The sequence below is a fragment of the Poecile atricapillus genome, chromosome 28, assembly GCF_030490865.1.
Source record: "Poecile atricapillus isolate bPoeAtr1 chromosome 28, bPoeAtr1.hap1, whole genome shotgun sequence".
NCBI classification, from domain to species: domain Eukaryota; kingdom Metazoa; phylum Chordata; class Aves; order Passeriformes; family Paridae; genus Poecile; species Poecile atricapillus.
In genome coordinates this window covers 2,154,403-2,174,688 of record NC_081276.1, presented here as the reverse complement: position 1 = coordinate 2,174,688, position 20,286 = coordinate 2,154,403, and the positions used below count along the sequence as shown (strand labels likewise).

General features: G+C 55.4%; 1 protein-coding gene and 1 long non-coding RNA gene across 14 annotated transcripts in view; one reads left to right on the top strand and one right to left on the bottom strand.

The window, feature by feature from the left end:
- Positions 1 to 14,932, top strand: part of KCNN1 (potassium calcium-activated channel subfamily N member 1) — a 36,812-nt gene extending 21,880 nt beyond the window's left edge. For 4 of the 5 annotated variants that reach the window (XM_058858894.1, XM_058858895.1, XM_058858896.1 and 1 more), the window contains 5 exons: positions 6,109 to 6,250; positions 8,115 to 8,225; positions 10,778 to 10,905; positions 12,798 to 12,867; positions 14,564 to 14,932. In XM_058858894.1, the coding sequence (XP_058714877.1) occupies positions 6,109 to 6,250; positions 8,115 to 8,225; positions 10,778 to 10,905; positions 12,798 to 12,867; positions 14,564 to 14,932 (820 nt within the window). The remainder of the gene's footprint in view (positions 1 to 6,108; positions 6,251 to 8,114; positions 8,226 to 10,777; positions 10,906 to 12,797; positions 12,868 to 14,563) is intronic. The other variant, XM_058858893.1, reaches the window with a different exon arrangement.
- On the bottom strand, positions 14,841 to 16,424 carry LOC131589471 (uncharacterized). Of its 9 annotated transcripts, none has more exons than XR_009279742.1 (4): positions 16,198 to 16,424; positions 15,759 to 16,064; positions 15,035 to 15,682; positions 14,901 to 14,985 (listed from the first exon to the last, which is right to left on the bottom strand). It is a non-coding gene; the product is annotated as an uncharacterized LOC131589471 (long non-coding RNA). The 9 variants fall into 9 exon arrangements; XR_009279744.1 differs by lacking the exon at positions 16,198 to 16,424 and having other exon boundaries at positions 15,035 to 15,192; positions 15,281 to 15,682; positions 15,759 to 15,775; XR_009279747.1 differs by lacking the exon at positions 16,198 to 16,424 and having other exon boundaries at positions 14,841 to 14,975; positions 15,104 to 15,682; positions 15,759 to 15,776.
- Between the last annotated feature and the right edge of the window lie 3,862 nt (positions 16,425 to 20,286).

Sequence of the window (20,286 nt, the reverse complement as noted above, 5' to 3'; positions counted from 1 at the left end):
GGCTGGGGGTCCCTGGTGGGGCTGATGATGTGGGGCTCAGGATGTGGGGCTGGGGATGTGAGGCTGAGGAGGTGGGGCTGAGGATGTGGGGCTGGGGGTCCCTGATGAGGCTGAGGATGTGGAGCTGGGGATGTGAGGCTGAGGATGGGGGTCCCTGGTGGGGCTGAGGATGTGGGAATGGGGATGTGAGGCTGAGGATGTGGGGCTGAGGATGTGGGAATGGGGATGTGGGGCTGAGGAGGTGACAAATGTGGACTGGGTGGGTTGGGAGACCCCCTCGTGGTCAGGGTGGGACCCTCCTGTGGGACATTTTTGGTTTTTTGGGGGGGTTTTGTTGGGTTTGTCGGGTTGGTGCTGTGGGGTTGGGGCTGGGGGTGATGTGGGGGAGATGGGGGGTGGTGAGGGGAGGAGAATTGGGGGTGGGGAAGGGAAGATTTGGGGTCTTGCAGAGGGGTTTGAAGGTTGAGGATCCAAAGAGTTGGAGATGCCAAAGGAACCAAAGATTTGGGGTCCTGGAGCGGGGTTTGAAGGTTGAAGGTTCAGAGAGCTGGAGGTGTCAAGAGAACCAAAATTTGGGGTCTTGCAGAGGGGTTTGATGGTTGAGGGTTCAGAGAGCTGGAGATGCCAAAGGAAACAAAATTTGGGGTCTCACAGAGGGGTCTGAAGGTTGAGGGTTCAGAGCTGGAGATGCCAAAGGAAACAAAATTTGGGGTCTCACAGAGGGTTCAAAGAGCTGGAGATGTCGAGGGGACCAAAGATTTGGGGTCTCACAGAGGGGTCTGAAGGTTGAAGGTTCAGAACTGGAGGTGTCAAAGGAACCAAAGATTTGGGGTCCCGATGTGGGGTCCAGAAATTGGGGGTCCTGCAGAGGGGTCTGAGGAGCTCGGGGTGCCAAGGGGACAAAGATTTGGGGTCTCACAGAGGGGTCTGAAGGTTGAGGGTTCAGAGAGCTGGAGATGCCAAAGGAAACAAAATTTGGGGTCCCGATGTGGGGTCCAGAAATTGGGGGTCCTGCAGAGGGGTCTGAGGAGTTGGAGGTGTCAAGGGGACCAAAGATTTGGGGTCCTGATGTGGGGTCTGAATGTTGAAGGTTCAGAGAGCTGGAGGTGTTAAGAGGACCAAAATTTGGGGTCTTGCAGAGGGGTTTGATGGTTGAGGGTTCAGAGAGTTGGGGGTGTCAAGGGGACAAAGATTTGGGGTCTTGCAGAGGGTTCTTGAGGGGTTTGAAGGTTGAGGGTTCAGAGCTGGAGGTGTCAAGACAACCAAAATTTGGGGTCCCGATGTGGGGACCAGAAATTGGGGGTCCTGCAGAGGGGTCTGAGGAGCTCGGGGTGTCGAGGGAATCAAAATTTGGGGTCCTGATGTGGGGTCTGAAGGTTGAAGGTTCAGAGAGCTGGAGGTGTCAAGAGGACCAAAATTTGGGGTCCCGATGTGGGGTCCAGAAATTGGGGATCTGCAGAGGGGTCTGAGGAGCTCGGGGTGCCAAGGGGACAAAGATTTGGGGTCTCACAGAGGAGTCTGAAGGTTGAGGGTTCAGAGAGCTGGAGATGCCAAAGGAAACAAAATTTGGGGTCTCGCAAAGGGTTCAGAGAGCTGGAGGTGTCGAGGGGACCAAAATTTGGGGTCTCGCAGAGGGGTTTGATGGTTGAGGGTTCAGAGAGTTGGGGGTGTCGAGGGAATCAAAATTTGGGGTCCTGCCGTGGGGTCTGAGAACCTGAGGGTCCCACTGTCCAGAAATTGGGGGTCCCACAGGGGGGTCCTGTGACATTCCCACCCAGGGGACCCTCCAGGATGTGCCCGCGCTCCTCAGCTGCTCCTGTGGGGTCCGGGATGTCCCTGAGGGGTCCTGGGAATGTCCCTGTGGGGTCCCTGGATGTCCCTGAGAGGTCCCCAGATGTCCCTGAGGGGTCCTGGGATGTTCCTGAGGGGTCTCGGGATGTCCCTGAGGGGTCCCTAGATATCCCTGAGGGGTCCCAGGAATGTCCCTTTGGGGTCCCTGGGATGTCCCCAAGGGATCCTGGGATATCCCTGAGGGGTCCCGGGGATGCCCCAGAGTCCTGGGATGTCCCCGAGGGTTCCTGGGATGTCCCTGAGGGGTCCTGGGATGTTCCTGAGGGGTCCCGGAGATGTCCCAGAGTCCAGGGATGTCCCCTCGAGTTCCCAGGGATGTCCCCTCGGGGTCCCAGGATGTCCCCTCGAGTTCCCAGGGATGTCCCCTCGGGGTCCCAGGATGTCCCTGAGGGGTCCCAGGATGTCCCTGAGGGGTCCCAGGATGTCCCCAAAGTCCAGGGATGTCCCCTCAGGGTCCCTGGGACGTCCCCACAGGGTTCAGGGATGTCCCTTTGGGGTCCCAGGATGTCCCCAGAGTCCAGGGATGTCCCTGAGGGATCCTGGGGTGTCCCTGAGGGGTCCCAGGATGTCCCTGTGGGATCCCGGGGATGTCCCTGAGGGGTCCCAGGATGTCCCTGAGGGGTCCCTGGGATGTCCCTGAGGGGTCCCCAGATGTCCCTGAGGGGTCCCCGGATATCCCTGAGGGGTCCCAGGATGTCCCTTTGGGGTCCCAGGATGTCCCCAGAGTCCAGGGATGTCCCTGTGGGATCCCAGGGATGTCCCCGCGGGGTCCCTGGGGTGTCCCTGTGGGGTCTCGGGGATGTCCCTGTGGGTTCCCAGATGTCCCTGTGGGGTCCCAGGGATGTCCCTGCGGGGTCCCTGGGGTGTCCCTGTGGGATCCCGGGGATGTCCCTGAGGGGTCCCAGGATGTCCCTGAGGGGTCCCAGAGATGTCCCCAGAGTCCAGGGATGTTCCCTCGGGGTCCCTGGGATGTCCCTGTGGGGTCCAGGGATGTCCCTTTGGGGTCCCAGGATGTCCCTTTGGGGTCCCAGGATGTCCCCACAGGGTCCAGGGATGTCCCCACAGGGTCCCCAGGATGTCCCCTCAGGATCCCAGGATGTCCCCTCGGGGTCCCAGGATGTCCCTTTGGGGGTCCCGGGATATCCCTTTGGGGTCCCCGGATATCCCTGAGGGTCCCCAGGATATCCCTGAGGGGTGCCAGGATGTCCCCTCAGGGTCCCCGGGATGTCCCCTCGGGGTCCCCAGGATGTCCCCTCGGAGTCCCCGGATATCCCCTCAGGGTCCCAGGGATGTTCCCACAGGGTCCCCAGGATGTCCCCTCGGGGTCCCCGGGATGTCCCCTCAGGGTTCAGGGATATCCCTGAGGGGTCCCAGGATGTCCCCTCAGGGTCCCCAGGATGTCCCCTCAGGGTCTCCGGGATGTCCCCTCCGTGTCCCCGGGATGTCCCCTCCGTGTCTCCGGGATATCCCCTCCGTGTCCCCGGGATGTCCCCTCCGTGTCCCCGGGATGTCCCCTCCGTGTCCCCCCCCCGCTGACCCCCAGCCCGGCCCGGGGGTCGCGCATTAACCGCTGTTGTTTTCCCTCCCTGCCCGCTCTGCTGCTTGCAGGGACAAACTGTGAGTGACCGCAGGGACCGTCCCGAGTGACCGCAGGGACCGTCCCTCGCCCCAGGCTTCCGCTCCCCGAAATTCCCAGAATTTAGGATTAGCTGCAGCCGGGGAGGGACACGGAAAGGGGCTGGGGGCCCTTTTTCCTCTTGGAACCTCAGCAGCCGCTTCCTGTCCCCTCCCCTTGTCCCCTACCCTGGGGACTCCCCTGGTGGCTTTGGGGGGACTTTCAGAGACCCCACAAGGAGCTGAGAGTCTCCAAAGGGGTTTTGGGGTTTTTTTTATCCCCCCCGGGCTCTGATTTTTGTCCCTTGGTGTTTCTCCTCTTGGAACCTCAGCAGCCGCTTCCTGTCCCCTCCCCTGTGTCCCCCACCCTGGGGACTCCCCTGGTGGCTTTGGGGGGACTTTTAGAGACCCCACAAGGAGCTGGGAGTCTCCAAAGGGGTTTTGGGGTTTTTTTTATCCCCCCCATGGCTCTGATTTTTGTCCCTTGGTGTTTCCCCCCCGCACGTTTTGGGTTCCTGGGGGGGAATCCCGGCTGTTCCCTGGGAATGCGGGAAATGTCACCGTGGCTGTCACCTGTCCCCCTCACCCCGCCCTGTCCCCGCCGCGTCCCTCGGTGCCGGGTGAGGTTCCAAGCCCAAACCGGCTTGGGAAGCAGCAATCCTAAATTCCTGGAGCTTGAGACCCCCTACCCCGGCTTGTTCCCGTGTCCCTTTTCCCCTTTTCCCACCCCATTTCCCTTTCCCTGCCCCATTCCCTTTCCCCAATTCCATTTCCCCTTTCCCACCCCATTTTCCGTTTCCCATTCCCATTTTCCGTTTCCCATTCCCATTCCCACTTTTCCACCCCATTCTCTTTTTCCCAATCCCATTTCCCCTTCCCCACCCCATTTTACCTTCTCCCACCCCATTCCCTTTTTCCCATTCCCCTTTCCCCTTTCCCAATCCCATTTTCCTTTTTCCAATCACATTTTCGCTGTTTCCCATTTCCCCTTTCCCACCCCATTTCCCCCTTCCCACCCCATTTTCCGTTTCCCATTCCCATTTCCACTTTTCCACTCCATTCCCTTTTTCCCAGTCCCATTTTCCTTTTCCCAATCCCGTTTTCCTTTTCCCAATTCCATTTTCCCTGTTTCCCCTTTCCCCTTTCCCCACCCCATTCCCTTTTTCCCAATCCCATTTCCCCTTTCCCATTCCCATTTACCCTTTCCCAATCCCATTTTCCCTGTTTCCCCTTTCCCCTTTCCCCATTCCCATTTCCCTTTTCCTATTCCCATTTCCTTTTCTCCATTCCCATTTCCCCTTTCCCATTCCCATTCCCATTTCCCATTCCCATTCCCATTCCCATTCCCATTCCCATTCCCATTCCCATTTCCATTCCCATTCCCATTCCCATTCCCAGTTCCCATTCCCATTCCCATTCCCAGTTCCCATTCCCATTCCCCATTCCCATTTCCCATTCCCATTCCCATTTCCCATTCCCATTTCCCCATTCCCATTTCCCATTTCCCATTCCCATTTCCTTTTTCCAATCCCATTCCCCTTTCCCCACCCCATTCCCCTTCCCCATTCCCATTTCCCATTCCCATTTCCTTTTTCCAATCCCATTCCCATTTCCCTTTCCCCATTCCCATTTCCCCCTTCCCATTTCCCCATTCCCATTTCCTTTTTCCAATCCCCTTTCCCATTCCCCTTTCCCATTCCCATTTCCCATTCCCATTCCCCATTCCTATTCCCATTTCCCATTCCCATTCCCATTCCCATTCCCATTCCCATTCCCATTCCCATTCCCATTTCCCATTTCCCATTTCCCCATTTCCCATTTCCCATTCCCATTTCCCATTTCCCATTTCCCTTTCCCCATTCCCATTTCCCCGCATGTCCCCGTCCCCCTGCCCGGCTTGGCGGCTGCTCCGTGTCCCCTGGCCGGGTTTGTCCCCACCCTTGGGGACAGGGGGTGGTGGCACCGCCGTGTTTGTGACGTGGGGATCTCCCGGTGTCCCTGGTGTCCTTTGGGGACAGCGGTGCCACCTCTGTGCCTGTCCCCTCATTGTCCCTTGGGGACACAGCCTGGCCATGGGGACATCCCTGTGGTGTCCCCAGTTCTGGCTTGGGGACAACGCCCCAAATCCACCATGGTGGGGGAGGATCAATGATGGTGGTGACATCGGTGTCCTTTGGGGACAGCGGTGCCACCTCCATGTCTGTCCCCTCATTGTCCCTGGCCATGGGGACGTCCCCGTGGTGTCCCCAGTTCCAGCTTGGTGGATTTGGGGTGACATCGATGTCCTGTGCTTTTGGGGACAGCGGTGCCACCTCCGTGCCTGTCCCCTCATTGTCCCTGGCCATGGGGACATCCCTGTGGTGTCCCCAATTCCATCTTGGTGGATTTGGGGTGACATTGATGTCCTGCGCTTCTGGGGACAGCGGTGCCACCTCCGTGCCTGTCCCCTCATTGTCCCCCAACCCCGTTCCCCACGGGACACAGCCTGGCCATGGGGACGTCCCCATGGTGTCCCCAATCCCAGCTTGGGGACAACGCCCCGAATCCACCGCCACGGGCACAGGGAGGGGCGGGAATTGAGCAGCGGCGGTGACAGCGGTGACAGCGGTGACACGGGTGACGCCGGTGCCACCGCCCCCGCAGGTACCACGACAAGCAGGAGGTGACCAGCAACTTCCTGGGGGCCATGTGGCTGATCTCCATCACCTTCCTGTCCATCGGCTACGGGGACATGGTGCCACACACCTACTGCGGCAAGGGCGTGTGCCTGCTCACCGGCATCATGGTGAGCGTGGGGACAGCGTGGGGACAGCGTGGGGACAGCGTGGGGACACCACGGGGACACCACGGGGGGACAGTGTGAGGGGGGACATCGGTGTGGGGACACCGTGAGGGGACATGGTGCCACACACCTACTGCGGCAAGGGCGTGTGCCTGCTCACCGGCATCATGGTGAGCGTGGGGACAGCGTGGGGACACCACGGGGACACCACGGGGACACCATGGGGGGACAGGGTGAGGGGGGACATTGGTGTGGGGACACCGTGAGGGGACATGGTGCCACACACCTACTGCGGCAAGGGCGTGTGCCTGCTCACCGGCATCATGGTGAGCGTGGGGACACCGTGGGGACACCGTGGGGACAGAGTGGGGACAGAGTGGGGACAGCATGGGGACAGCGTGGGGACAGCGTGGGACAGTGTGGGGACAGGGTGGGGACAGGGTGGGGACAGCATGGGGACACCGCGGGGGGACATCGGTGTGGGGACACCATGAGGGGACACTGTGAGGGGACATTGGGGTGGGGACATCAGTGTGAGGGGACATCAGTGTGGGGACACCGTGAGGGGACACGGTGTGGGGACACTGCATGGGCACAGGCACAGGGACACCATGAGGGGACATCGGTGTGGGGACAGCGTGAGGGGACAGCGTGAGGGGACATCAGTGTGGGGACACAACATGGGGACATTGCTATGGGGACATCGGTGTGGGGACACCGTGAGGGGACACTGCGAGGGGACAGTGTGAGGGGACACGGTGTGGGGACACTGCATGGGCACAGGCACAGGGACACCACGAGGGGACATCGGTGAGGGGACATTGGTGAGGGGACATTGGGGTGGGGACATTGGTTTGGGGACACCATGAGGGGACAGTGTGAGGGGACAGCGTGAGGGGACAGTGTGGGGACACCATGAGGGGACATTGGTTTGGGGACACCATGAGGGGACAGTGTGGGGACACCATGAGGGGACACATTTCCTGTTCCTGGTCAATTTATAATTAAAAAAAAAACAGAATATGAATTAATTGGTCAATTTTTAATTAAAAAAAACCCAGAATATTAATTAATTGGTGTCCTGGGGTGACACCAAGGACCAAGTCACCTCAGGACATTGGTCAATTTATAATTAAATAAAAAAAGCAGAATATGAATTAATTGGCCAATTTATAATTAAAAAAGCAGAATATTAATTAATTGGTCAATTTATAATTAAAAAAAACAGAATATGAATTAATTGGTCAATTTATAATGAAAAAAAAAGAATATTAATTAATTGGCCAATTTATAATTAAAAAATCAGAATATGAATTAATTGGTCAATTTATAATAAAAAAATCAGAATATTAATTAATTGGTCAATTAATAATTTTTTTAAAAAAGCAGAATATGAATTAATTGGTCAATTTATAATTAAAAAAAGCAGAATATGAATTAATCGGTCAATTTATAATTAAATAAAAAAGCAGAATATGAATTAATTGGTCAATTTATAATTAAATAAAAAAATAAGAATATGAATTAATTGGCCAATTTATAATTAAATAAAAAATAAAAATATTAATTAATTGGCCAATTTATAATTTAAAAAGCAGAATATTAATTAATTGGTCAATTTATAATTAAAAAAAGCAGAATATGAATTAATTTTAGGAATAAACCAGCGCCACTCACCAAGCATTGCGTGGGGAAAAAAGGAATTATTTTAATTTTCAGACTGAGAGAGAATCTGGGAATTTCCTGGGCTGGGTTATTTTGTTCACCCCAATTTAATAAATATGCAAATGAGATGCAAATGAGATGCAAATGAGATGCAGATGAGATGCAAATGAAGGGAGCGAAGGTGTCCCCGCTGTCCCCGCAGGGCGCCGGCTGCACCGCGCTGGTGGTGGCCGTGGTGGCCAGGAAACTGGAGCTGACCAAAGCCGAGAAACACGTCCACAACTTCATGATGGACACGCAGCTCACCAAGCGGGTGAGGAGCAGGAAAATGGGGAAAATCTCGTGGAAAATGGGAAAAACCCAACTAAAACTGGGAAAAACCCCATTAAAAATTGGGAAAAACTTCATTAAATCTGTGAAAAACCCAATTAAAACTGGGGAAAACCCAATTAAAACTGGGGGAAAATCCATTAGAACTGTGAAAAACTCCATTAAAAATGGGGAAAAAATGGGACAACCCCCCTGAAAACTGTGAAAAAAATTGGGAAAATCCCATTAAAATTGGGAAAAAAAACATTAAAAATGGGGAAAAAATGGGACAAACCCCCTGAAAACTGGGAAAAACCTTGGGAAAACTCCATTAAAATTGGGAAAAACTCCATTAAAACTGGGAAAAACCCAACTAAAACTGGGAAAAACCCAACTAAAACTGGGAAAAACCCAACTAAAACTGGGAAAAACCCAATTAAAACTGGGAAAACTCCATTAAAAATTGGGGAAAAAATGGGACAAACCCCCTCAAAACTGGGGAAAAACTTGGGAAAACCCCATTAAAATTGGGAAAAACTTCATTAAATCTGTGAAAAACCCAACTCAAACTGGGGAAAACCCAATTAAAACTGGGAAAAACTCCATTAAAATTGGGAGAAACTTCATTAAAAATGGGAAAACCCAATTAAAACTGGGAAAAAAACCATTAAAAATGGGGAAAAAATGGGACAACCCCCCTGAAAACTGGGAAAAACCTTGGGAAAACCCCATTAAAAGTGGGAAAAACTCCATTAAATCTGTGAAAAACCCAACTAAAACTGGGGAAAACCCCATTAAAAATGGGAAAAAAATGGGACAAACCCCCTGAAAACTGGGAAAAAAAACCTGGGAAAATCCATTAAAATTGGGAAAAACCCAATTAAAACTGGGAAAAACTCCATTAAAATTGGGAGAAACTCCATTCAAAATGGGAAAACCCAATTAAAAATGGGAAAAACTCCAGTAAAAATGGGGAAAAAATGGGACAAACCTCCTGAAAACTGGGAAAAACTTGAAAAACCCAATTAAAACTGGGAAAAAAACAATTAAAACTGGGAAAAACCCAATTAGAACTGGGAAAAACTCCATTAAAAATGGGAAAGACTCCATTAAATCTGTGAAAAACCCAACTAAAACTGGAAAAACTCCATTAAAACTGGAAAAAACCCAACTAAAACTGGGAAAACTCCATTAAAAATTGGGGAAAAAATGGGACAAACCCCCTCAAAACTGGGGAAAAACTTGGGAAAACCCCATTAAAATTGGGAAAAACCCAATTAAAACTGGGAAAAACTCCATTAAAATTGGGAGAAACTCCATTAAAAATGGGAAAACCCAATTAAAACTGGGAATAACTCAGCTAAAACTGGAAAAACCCAACTAAAACTGGGAAAAACTCCATTAAAACTGGGGAAAAAATGGGACAACCCCCTGAAAACTGGGAAAAACCTTGGGAAAACCCCATTAAAATTGGGAAAAAAACAACTAAAACTGGGAAAAACCCAATTAAAAGTGGGAAAAACCCAACTAAAACTAGGAAAAAAACCATTAAAAATGGGGAAAAAATGGGACAACCCCCCTGAAAACTGTGAAAAACCTTGGGAAAATCCCATTAAAACTGGGAAAAAAACCATTAAAAGTGGGAAAAACCCAATTAAAACTGGAAAAACCCCATTAAAACTGGGAAAAACCCAACTAAAACTGGGAAAAACTCCATTAAAACTGGGAAAAACCCAACTAAAACTGGGAAAAACCCAATTAAAACTGGGAAAAACACAATTAAAACTGGAAAAACCCAATTAAAACTGGAAAAATCCAATTAAAAATGGGAAAAACTCCATTAAAAATTGGGGAAAAAATGGGACAACCCCCCTCAAAACTGGGAAAAACCTTGGGAAAAACCCCATTAAAATTGGGAAAAAAACCATTAAAACTGGGGAAAAAATGGGACAGCCCCCTGAAAACTGGGAAAAACCTTGGGAAAACTCCATTAAAATTGGGAAAAACTCCATTAAAACTGGGAAAAACCCAACTAAAACTGGGAAAAACCCAACTAAAACTGGGAAAAACCCAATTAAAACTGGGAAAACTCCATTAAAAATTGGGGAAAAAATGGGACAAACCCCCTCAAAACTGGGGAAAAACTTGGGAAAACCCCATTAAAATTGGGAAAAACTTCATTAAATCTGTGAAAAACCCAACTCAAACTGGGGAAAACCCAATTAAAACTGGGAGAAAATCCATTAAAAATGGGAAAAACTCCATTAAAAATGGGAGAAACTCCATTAAAAATGGGGAAAACCCATTAAAAATGGGGAAAAAATTGGACAGCCCCCCTGAAAACTGGGAAAAAACCTTGGGAAAATCCCATTAAAATTGGGAAAAACCCAATTAAAAGTGGGAAAACCCAACTAAAACTGGGAAAAACCCCATTAAAAATGGGAAAAACCCCATTAAAAATGGGGAAAAAATGGGACAAACCCCCTGAAAACTGGGAAAAACCTTGGGAAAACCCCATTCCGACGGGGGATTCCCGGGATTTTTGGGGGATTGCAGGTGAAAAACGCCGCTGCCAACGTGCTCAGGGAAACGTGGCTGATCTACAAACACACCAAGCTGGTGAAGAAGATCGACCACGCCAAAGTTCGGACCCACCAGCGTAAGTTCCTCCAAGCCATCCATCAGTAAGTGCCACCGCTTTTCCTGCTTCCTTGGCCCACTGCCACCTCCCTGTCCCCTCAGCGCGGGGGGTGTCACCTCCCGGGTGGGTGACAGCTGTGGTGGCCCGCTGGGGGTGTTTGGTGGCCCCTCGGGGGGTGTTTGGTGGCCCTCGGGGGGTGTTTGGTGGCCCCCGGGGTGTCTCTGCTGGGCTCGTCTGAGGGTCTTGGTGTCCTTGTCCCATCCTTGTCCCCATCCTTGTCCCCCTGTTCTTGTCCCCTGTTCTTGTCCCTTGTTCTTGTCCCCATCCTTGTCCCCTGTCCTTGTCCCCCTGTTCTTGTCACCATTCTTGTCACCATTCTTGTCCCCATCCTTGTCCCCTGTTTTTGTCCCTTGTTCTTGTCCCCAACCTCTTCCCCATCCTTGTCCCCATCCTTGTCCCCCTGTTCTTGTCCACATTCTTGTCCCCTGTTCTTGTCCCCATCCTTGTCCCATCGTTGTCCCCTGCTCTTGTCCCCATTCTTGTCCCCTGTCCCTCATTCCCCCTGTCCTTGTCCTCAACCCCGTTCTTGTCCCCATCCCTGTCCCATCCCTGTCCCATCCCTGTCCCTGTCCCCTCCCTGTCCCTGTCCCTGTCCCTGTCCCTGTTCCTGTCCCCTCCCTGTCCCTGTCCCCTCCCATGTCACCCCCTGTCCCCCCGGGGTGTCCCCAGCTGTCCCCAGTGTCCGTCCCCATGTCCCTCGTCCACGGGGGGACCCCTGGGGCTGTGACCGGGGTGGGGGCGCGGGGAGTGGCCTGGCCGGGACAGGGGGGTCCCCTTGGGGTCCCTTTGGGGTCCTTTTGGGGTCCCTTTGGGGTCCCTTTGGGGTCCCTTTTGGGGTCCCTTTGGGGTCCCTTTGGGGTCCCTTTTGGGGTCCCTTTGGGGTCCCTTTGGGGTCCCTTTTGGGGTCCCTTTTGGGGTCCCTTTTGGGGTCCCTTTGGGGTCCTTTTGGGGTCCCTTTTGGGTTCCCTTTGGGGTCCCTTTTGGGGTCCCTTTTGGGTCCCTTTTGGGGTCCCTTTGGGGTCCCTTTGGGGTCCTTTTGGGGTCCCTTTTGGGTCCCTTTGGGGTCCCTTTGGGGTCCCTTTGGGGTCCTTTTGGGGTCCTTTTGGGGTCCCCTTGGGGTCCCTTTTGGGGTCCCTTTGGGGTCCTTTTGGGTTCCCTTTGGGGTCCCTTTTGGGGTCCCTTTTGGGGTCCCTTTGGGGTCCCTTTGAGGTCCCTTTTGGGGTCCTTTTGGGGTCCCTTTGGGGTCCCTTTGGAGTCCCTTTGGGGTCCCTTTGGGGTCCTTTTGGAGTCCCTTTGGGGTCCTTTTAGGTTCCCTTTTGGGGTCCCTTTTGGGGTCCCTTTGGGGTCCATTTGGGGTCCCTTTGGGGTCCCTTTGGGGTCCCTTTTGGGTCCCTTTGGGGTCTCTTTTGGGGTCCCTTTTGGGGTCCCTTTGGGGTCCCTTTTGGGGTCCCTTTGGAGTCCCTTTTGGGGTCCCTTTGGGCGGGGGGTGGTGACGCTGCTCCGCTGTCCCCTCGGAATTAACCCTTTGTTTTGTCTCTGTTGCTCCCCGTCCCCGCAGAGCTCAGAAGTAAGTGCCCCCCCCTCCCTCCCCCCCCCAGCTTCGCATGGGCTCAGCCGCCAAATTTTGGGGTGGGGTGGGGTGGGGGACACCCCAAAACTCCCCGTGACCCCCACGCCAACCCTCCCCACCCCAAAATTTGGGGCCGCTTTGGGGTGGGGAGGCTGCGCTGGCAGGGAGGGGCTGCACCTTTGGGGCAGGGCGGCGTTTTGGGGAGGGGGCGGCGGGGGTGGCAGCGCTCCTGGGGGGGTGACAGCGCTCCTGGGGGGGTGACAGCGACGCTGGCAGTGTCCCCAAGGCCTCTGGTGTCCCCTCAGGCTGAGGAGTGTGAAGATGGAGCAGCGCAAACTCAACGACCAGGCCAACACCTTGGTGGACCTGGCCAAGGTGAGCCTGGACACGGAGCCCTTCCTATGCAGGGGGGGTTTGGGGGTTTTTTGGGGGTTTTTTGGGGTTTTTTTGGGGGTTTTGGGGGGGCTGGGGTCAAATTGAAAGAGCCTGAACTGGGTGTGTCGCTCTCTGCTTGTCCTGGGGGGATTTTTGGGGTTTTGGGGGGATTGTTTTGCTTTTGGGGTGGATTTTTTCGGTTTTGGGGTGGATTATTTTCTCCTTCGGGATGGATTTTTTCCTTTTGGGGTGGATTTTTTCCCTTTTGGGATGGATTATTTTCTCCTTTGGGATGGATTTTTCCCTTTTTGGGGGTGTATTTCCCCTTTAGGGGTGTATTTCCCCTTTTGGGGTGTATTTCCCCTTTTGGGGTGTATTTCCCCTTTTGGGGTGTATTTCCCCCTTTCAGGGCTCACTTTTCCACCTTCCACCCCCATTTACCCCCCTCCCACCAACCCAAACCCCTGACCCCCACCCCAAATCCCACCCCAAATCCCCCCCATTCACCTCCCCCGTGACCCCCACCCCAAATCCCCCCCATTCACCTCACCCAAACCCCTGACCCCCACCCCAAATCCCCCCCATTCACCTCACTCTGACCCCCACCCTAAATCCCCCCCATTTACCCCCTCCCACCAACCCAAACCCCTGACCCCCACCCCAAATCCAACCCCAAATCCCACCCCCATTCACCTCACCCAAATCCCTGACCCCCACCCCAAATCTCGCCCCCATTCACCGCACTGCCCCCTGACCCCCACCCCAAATCCCACCCCAAATCCTCCCCATTCACCTCCCCCGTGACCCCCACCCCAAATCCCACCCCAAATCCCACCCCAAATCCCACCCCCATTCATCTCACTTCCCCGTAACCCCCACCCCAAATCCCAACCCCATTTACCCCCCTCCCACCAACCCCAAATCCCACCCCCCTGACCCCCTCCGACCAACCCAAACCCCTGACCCCCACCCCAAATCCCCCCCGTTCACCTCCCCCGGGACCCCCACCCCAAATCCCCCCCATTCACCTGACTCTGACCCCCACCCCAAATCCAACCCCAAATCCCACCCCCATTCATCTCACTCCCCCGTAACCCACACCCCAAATCCCACCCCCATTTACCCCCCTCCCACCAACCCCAAATCCCACCCCCGTGACCCCCTCCCACCAACCCAAACCCCTGACCCCCACCCCAAATCCCACCCCAAATCCCCCTCATTCACCTCCCCCGTGACCCCCACCCCAAATCCCACCCCCATTTACCCCCTCCGACCAACCCAAACCCCTGACCCCCACCCCAAATCCCCCCCATTCACCTGACTCTGACCCCCACCCCAAATCCCACCCCAAATCCCCCCCATTCACCTCCCCCCTGACCCCCACCCCAAATCCCCCCCCATTCACCTGACTCTGACCCCCACCCCAAATCCCCCCCATTCACCTCCCTCCCCCCGACCCCTACCCCCAAATCCCACCCCCATTTACCTCACTCTCACTCCCCCATGACCCCCACCCCAAATCTCGCCCCATTCACCTGACTCTGACCCCCACCCCAAATCCCACCCCAAATCCCCCCCATTCACCTCCCTCCCCCGTGACCCCCACCCCAAATCCCACCCCAAATCCAACCCCGTTCACCTCCCCCATGACCCCCACCCCAAATCCCCCCGTTCCCCCCATTCCCGGTGCCCCCAGACCCAGGGTGTGATGTACGAGATGGTGTCGGAGCTGCAGGAGCGGCACGAGGAGCTGGAGAAGCGCCTGGGGGCTCTGGAGGGGAAGCTGGAGGCGCTGGGGCTGAGCCTGCTGGCCCTGCCGGGGCTAGTGAGCCAAGCCCTGGGCCACCAGCAGCCTCGGGGTGGCGAGCAGCAGCAGCAGCACCGGGGGGGCGAGCAGCAGCCCCGGCTGGGCGAGCAGCAGCCCCGGCTGGGCGAGCAGCAGCGGGGGGAGCTGCTCGGGCCGTGGCCCCCCCGGCTCTGCTCGGCCACCGCCCCCTGCACGCCCCGCAGAGACCCCCCCCGAACCGGCCCCGACAGCCCCCGGCCCGCCTCGGACAGTGGATGAGGAGGGGGGGACATGGGGGTCACCTCCTGTCACCTCCGGTCACCTCCGGTCACCTCGGGTCACCTCGGACAGTGGATGAGGAGGGGGGGACATGGGGGTCACCTTCTGTCACCTCCTGTCACCTCCTGTCACCTCGGACAGTGGATGAGGAGGGGGGGACATGGGGGTCACCTCCTGTCACCTCCGGTCACCTCCGGTCACCTCGGGTCACCTCGGACAGTGGATGAGGAGGGGGGGACATGGGGGTCACCTTCTGTCACCTCCGGTCACCTCGGGTCACCTCCTGTCACCTCTGGTCACCTCCGGTCACCTCGGACAGTGGATGAGGAGGGGGGACATGGGGGTCACCTCCTGTCACCTCCTGTCACCTCGGAGAGCGGCTGAGGGGTCGTGGGGACACCCCCGGGACACCCCCGGGACACCTCGGAGAGCGGCTGAGCGGGGGGGACACGGGGGTCACCTCCTGTCACCTCCTGTCACCTCCTGTCACCTCGGAGAGCGGCTGAGGGGCGATAGGGACACCCCCGTGTCACCTCTTGTCACCTTCTGTCACCTCGGACAGCGGCTGAGGGGTCGTGGGGACACCCCCGTGTCACCCCTGTGTCACCTCGGAGAGCGGCTGAAGAGGGGGACACCCCCGTGTCACCTCCTGTCACCTCCGGTCACCTCCGGTCACCTCGGGTCACCTCGGACAGTGGCTCAGGGGTGCCGGGGGGGTCGTGGGGACACCCCCGTGTCACCTCCTGTCACCTCCAACAGCAGCTCAGGGGCGCTGGGGACACCCCCGTGTCACCCCCGGGTCACCCCCGTGTCACCCCCGTGTCACCTCTTGTCACCTCCTGTCACCTGTCACCCCTTGGACTGCGGGAAATGGGGCGGGGGGGCCCGGGGGACACTTGGGGGTCACCTCTGTCCCCTTCCGTGTCCCCTCCGGACATTGGGGACACCCCAATGTCCCCCTCTGTCACCCCCCCGACACTTTGGACTCCGCATAATGGGGGGGGGGGGGGCTTGGGGACACCCCCAGACCCCTTTGTGCCCCCCCCACGCCCCGGGACGCGGTTTTGGGGTCACAAATATCTTTGTGCCCCCCGGGACGGCGGTTTTGGGGTGCGGGGGGGGGCACAGACCCCTTTGTACCCCCCCGAGACGCGATTTTGGGGTCACAGCCCCCTCGGTGCCCCCCGGGACGGCGGTTTTGGGGTGCAGGGGGGGGGCATAGACCCCTTTGTACCCCCCCCATGACGCGGTTTTGGGGTCACAACCCCTTTGTACCCCCATGACGCGATTTTGGGGTTCGGTTTTGGGGTCACAGCCCCTTTGTACCCCCCCATGACGCGGTTTTGGGGTCACAGCCCCCTCGGTGCCCCCCGGGACGGCGGTTTTGGGGTGCAGGGGGGGGCACAGACCCCTTTGTACCCCCCCGGGACGCGGTTTTGGGGTCACAGCCCCTTTGTACCCCACATGACGCGATTTTGGGGTTCAGTTTTGGGGTCACAGCCCCTTTGTACCCCCCCATGACGCGGTTTTGGGGTCACAGCCCCCTTTGTACCCCCCCATGACGCGGTTTTGGGGTCACAGCCCCCTCGGTGCCCCCCGGGACGCAGTTTTGGGGTGCAGGGGGGGTCACAACCCCCTTTGTACCCCCATGACGCGGTTTTGGGGTTCAGTTTTGGGGTCAGAACCCCCTTTGTACCCCCCATGATGTGGTTTTGGGGTTCAGTTTTGGGGTCACAGCCCCTTTGTACCCCCCATGACGCAATTTTGGGGTTCAGTTTTGGGGTCACGGCCCCCTCGGTGCCCCCCCCACCCCTCGGCGCGGTTTTGGGGTGCAGGGGGGGGGTCCCGGGGAGAGGGGGGGGTCCCCGTTTATGTCTGGCCATCGTGTGGCCGTTCCCAGTAGCTTCGTTCTGGAAAGCTCTGTATAAACTTCCTGCCTTCACTGTGCTCGACCCCCCCAAAATCCCCCCCGGGACCCCCCAAAATCCCCCCGGGACCCCCCAAAATCCCCCCGGGACCCCCCAAAATCCCCCCAAATCCCCTCGGTGGGGGCCTCCAGGAGCGCTTTTTAATTTTGGGGAGGGGGTTTGGGAGAGGGGAGGGGACAGAGGGGACAAAGCAGAATTTTGGGGGGGGGGCGGCTAAAATTTGGGGCTGGGGTTCAGAGAGGAGGGGGGAGACCCCCGTGGTGACCCCCAAAATGGTGTTGGGGGGGGGGATTTATTTCATATTTTATTTTTGGGGAGGGGTCTCTCCATTCCTCTGCCCCCCCCAAAGTGACCTTGGCGATGTCACCGTCACCTCTCTGTGCCTCAGTTTCCCCCAGCTGTGAAATGGGGGGGGGGTCAGCCCTGGATGCAATACTGAGCCCATCCCCCACCCCTCCGGGGGGGTCAAGACCCCTCCCCAAAATCCCGGACCCCCCCCCCAGGCCCGGTTCTGCTCCCCCCGCGCTGTGGGGAGGGGTCGCGGGGGGTTTTGGGGGGATTTTGGGGGATTTTGGGGGGGTTTTGGGGGGGTTTTGGGGGGGCTGAGGCGCAAATTAAAGGAGCCTGAACTGGAAGCGTCGCTCTCTGCTCGGCCTGGGGGGGTCTGGGGGGATTTTGGGGGATTTTGGGGTGGTTTAGGGGGGTTTGGGGGGGATTTGGGTGAATTTCGGGGGCTTTGGGGGGGATTTTGGGATGGTTTAGGGGGGTTTGGGGGGGATTTGGGTGAATTTCGGGGGGTTTTGGGGCGGTTTTGGGGGAGTTCAGGGGAAGTTTGGGGGTTTGGGGGGAGTTCAGGGGGATTGGGGGATTTTAGGAGAGTTTTAGGGCGGTTTTGGGGAGATTTGGGGACAGTTTGGGGGGATTTTAGGGTCGGTTTGGAGCGATTTTAGGGGGATTTTCGGGTCGGTTCGGGGCGATTTTAGGGGGATTTTAGGGCGGTTTTGGGGGTAGTTCGGGTCGGTTTTGGGGAAATTTTGAAGGGATTTTAGGGTCGGTTTTTAGGGGGATTTTAGGGTCGGTTTGGGGGGAATTTTGAGGCGATTTGAGGGGGATTTTAGGGTCGGTTTGGGGGAATTTTGAAGGGATTTTATGAGGATTTTCGGGTCGGTTCGGGGGGATTTTAGGGTCGGTTTTGGGGGGAATTTTGGGGGATTTTAGGGTCGGTTTGGGGGGAATTTTGGGGGGATTTTAGGAGGATTTTAGGGTCGGTTTGGGGGAATTTTGAAGGGATTTTAGGGGAATTTTAGGGTCGGTTTGGGGGAATTTTGAAGGGATTTTATGCGGATTTTCGGGTCGGTTTGGGGGGGATTTTAGGGTCTATTTTGGGGGGATTTTAGGGGGATTTTAGGGTCAGTTTGGGGGGATTTTATGCGGATTTTCGGGTCGGTTCGGGGCGATTTTAGGGGCTCTTTTTGGGGATTTTTAGGATTTTTCCCCCCCCGCGTCCTCTCCCCTCCCTGGGAATTTTGTGGGGGTGACAAAACCCCGCGGGGGGGGTGGGGGGGGGGGGGGGCAGATTTTGGGGGTCCCCGGGAGGGTTGGGGACATTGGGGGAGGGGTGGGGTGGGGTGGTGGCCCCGTGTGACAACCCGGGGGTGGCGCGAGGCTGTCAATCATTAACGCGCCGCGCCTGGCACTGCTGGCACTGGTGACACTGGTGGTGACACTGGTGACACTGGTGGTGGCGCTGCTGGTGGCGCTGGTGGTGGCCCGTGGGGGAAACTGAGGCACGGGGACACCAGGGCTTCCGTGTCCCCTTCCAGGGGTGGCCTTGGAGCCTCAGGAGAGCCCCGGGGGTCGCGCGGTGGCCGGGAGCGGTGACATCAGTGTCCCCAAAAGTGTCCCTAAATGTCCCTAAAATGTCCTCAAAATGTCCTCAAAAGTGTCCCTAAATGTCCTCAAAATGCCCCCAAAATGTCCCTAAAAATGTCCCTAAATGTCCCAAAAATGTCCCCAAAAGTGTCCCCAAAATGTCCCTAAAAGTGTCCCTAAATGTCCTCAAAATGTCCCCAAAAGTGTCCCCAAGAATGTCCCCAAAAACGTCCCTAAAATGTCCCTAAAAATGTCCCCTGAAGTGTCCCCAAAATGTCCCCAAAAGTGTCCCTTAAAGTTTTCCCCAAATGTCCTCAAAATGTCCCCAAAATGTCCCTAAAAATGTCACCAAAATGTCCTCAAAATGTCCCCAAAAGCGCCCCCAAAATGTCCCTAAAAGTGTCCCTAAAATGTCCTCAAAATGTCCCTAAAAATGTCCCCTACCGTGTCCCCAAAGTCCCCAAAATGTCCCCAAAAGTGCCCCCAAAATGTCCCTAAAAATGTCCCTAAAAGTGTCCCCAAATTGTCCCTAAAAATGTCCCTAAAAGTGCCCCCAAAAATGTCCCCTAAAGTGTCCCCAAAGTCCCCAAAATATCCCCAAAATGTCCCTAAAAATGTCCCTTAAAGTGCCCCCAAAGTCCCTAAAAATGTCCCTAAAATGTCCCTAAAAATGTCCCCAAAATGTCCCCAAAATGTCCCCAAAATGTCCCCAAAATGTCCCTAAAAATGTCCTTAAAATGTCCCTTAAAATGTCCCCAAATGTCCCCAAAATGTCCCTAAAAGTGTCCCCAAATGTCCCTAAAAGTGTCCCTTAAAGTGTCCCCCAAATGTCCTCAAAATGTCCCCTAAAATGTCCCAAAAATGTCCCTAAAATGTCCCCTAAAGTGTCCCCAAGGTCCCCAAAATGTCCCTAAAAGTGTCCCCAAAATGTCCCCAAAATGTCCCCAAAATATCCCCAAAATGTCCCCAAAATGTCCCTAAAATGTCCCCAAAGTGTCCCCAGAAGTGTCCAGAGGATCCATCCCGACCCCGGCTGCTCTTGGGGGATCTCCAGGGACTTTTTTGGGGTCTCCAGGAATTTTTTGGGGTCTCCAGGGATTTTTTGGGGTCTCCAGGAATTTTTTAGGATCTCCAGGGAAATTTTTGGGATCTCCAGGGATTTTTTGGGATCTCCAGGAATTTTTTGGGGTCTCCAGGGATTTTTTGGGGTCTCCAGGAATTTTTTGGGATCTCCAGGAATTTTTTTGGGATCTCCAGGAATTTTTTGGGGATCTCCAGGAATTTTTTTGGGATCTCCAGGAATTTTTGGGGATCTCCAGGAATTTTTTGGGGTCTCCAGGGATTTTTTGGGGTCTCCAAGGATTTTTTGGGATCTCCAGGAATTTTTTGGGGTCTCCAGGGATATTTTGGGATCTCCAGGAATTTTTTGGGATCTCCAGGGATTTTTTGGGATCTCCAGGAATTTTTTTGGGGTCTCCAGGAATTTTTTTGGGATCTCCAGGAATTTTTTGGGGTCTCCAGGAATTTTTTGGGATCTCCAGGGACTTTTTTGGG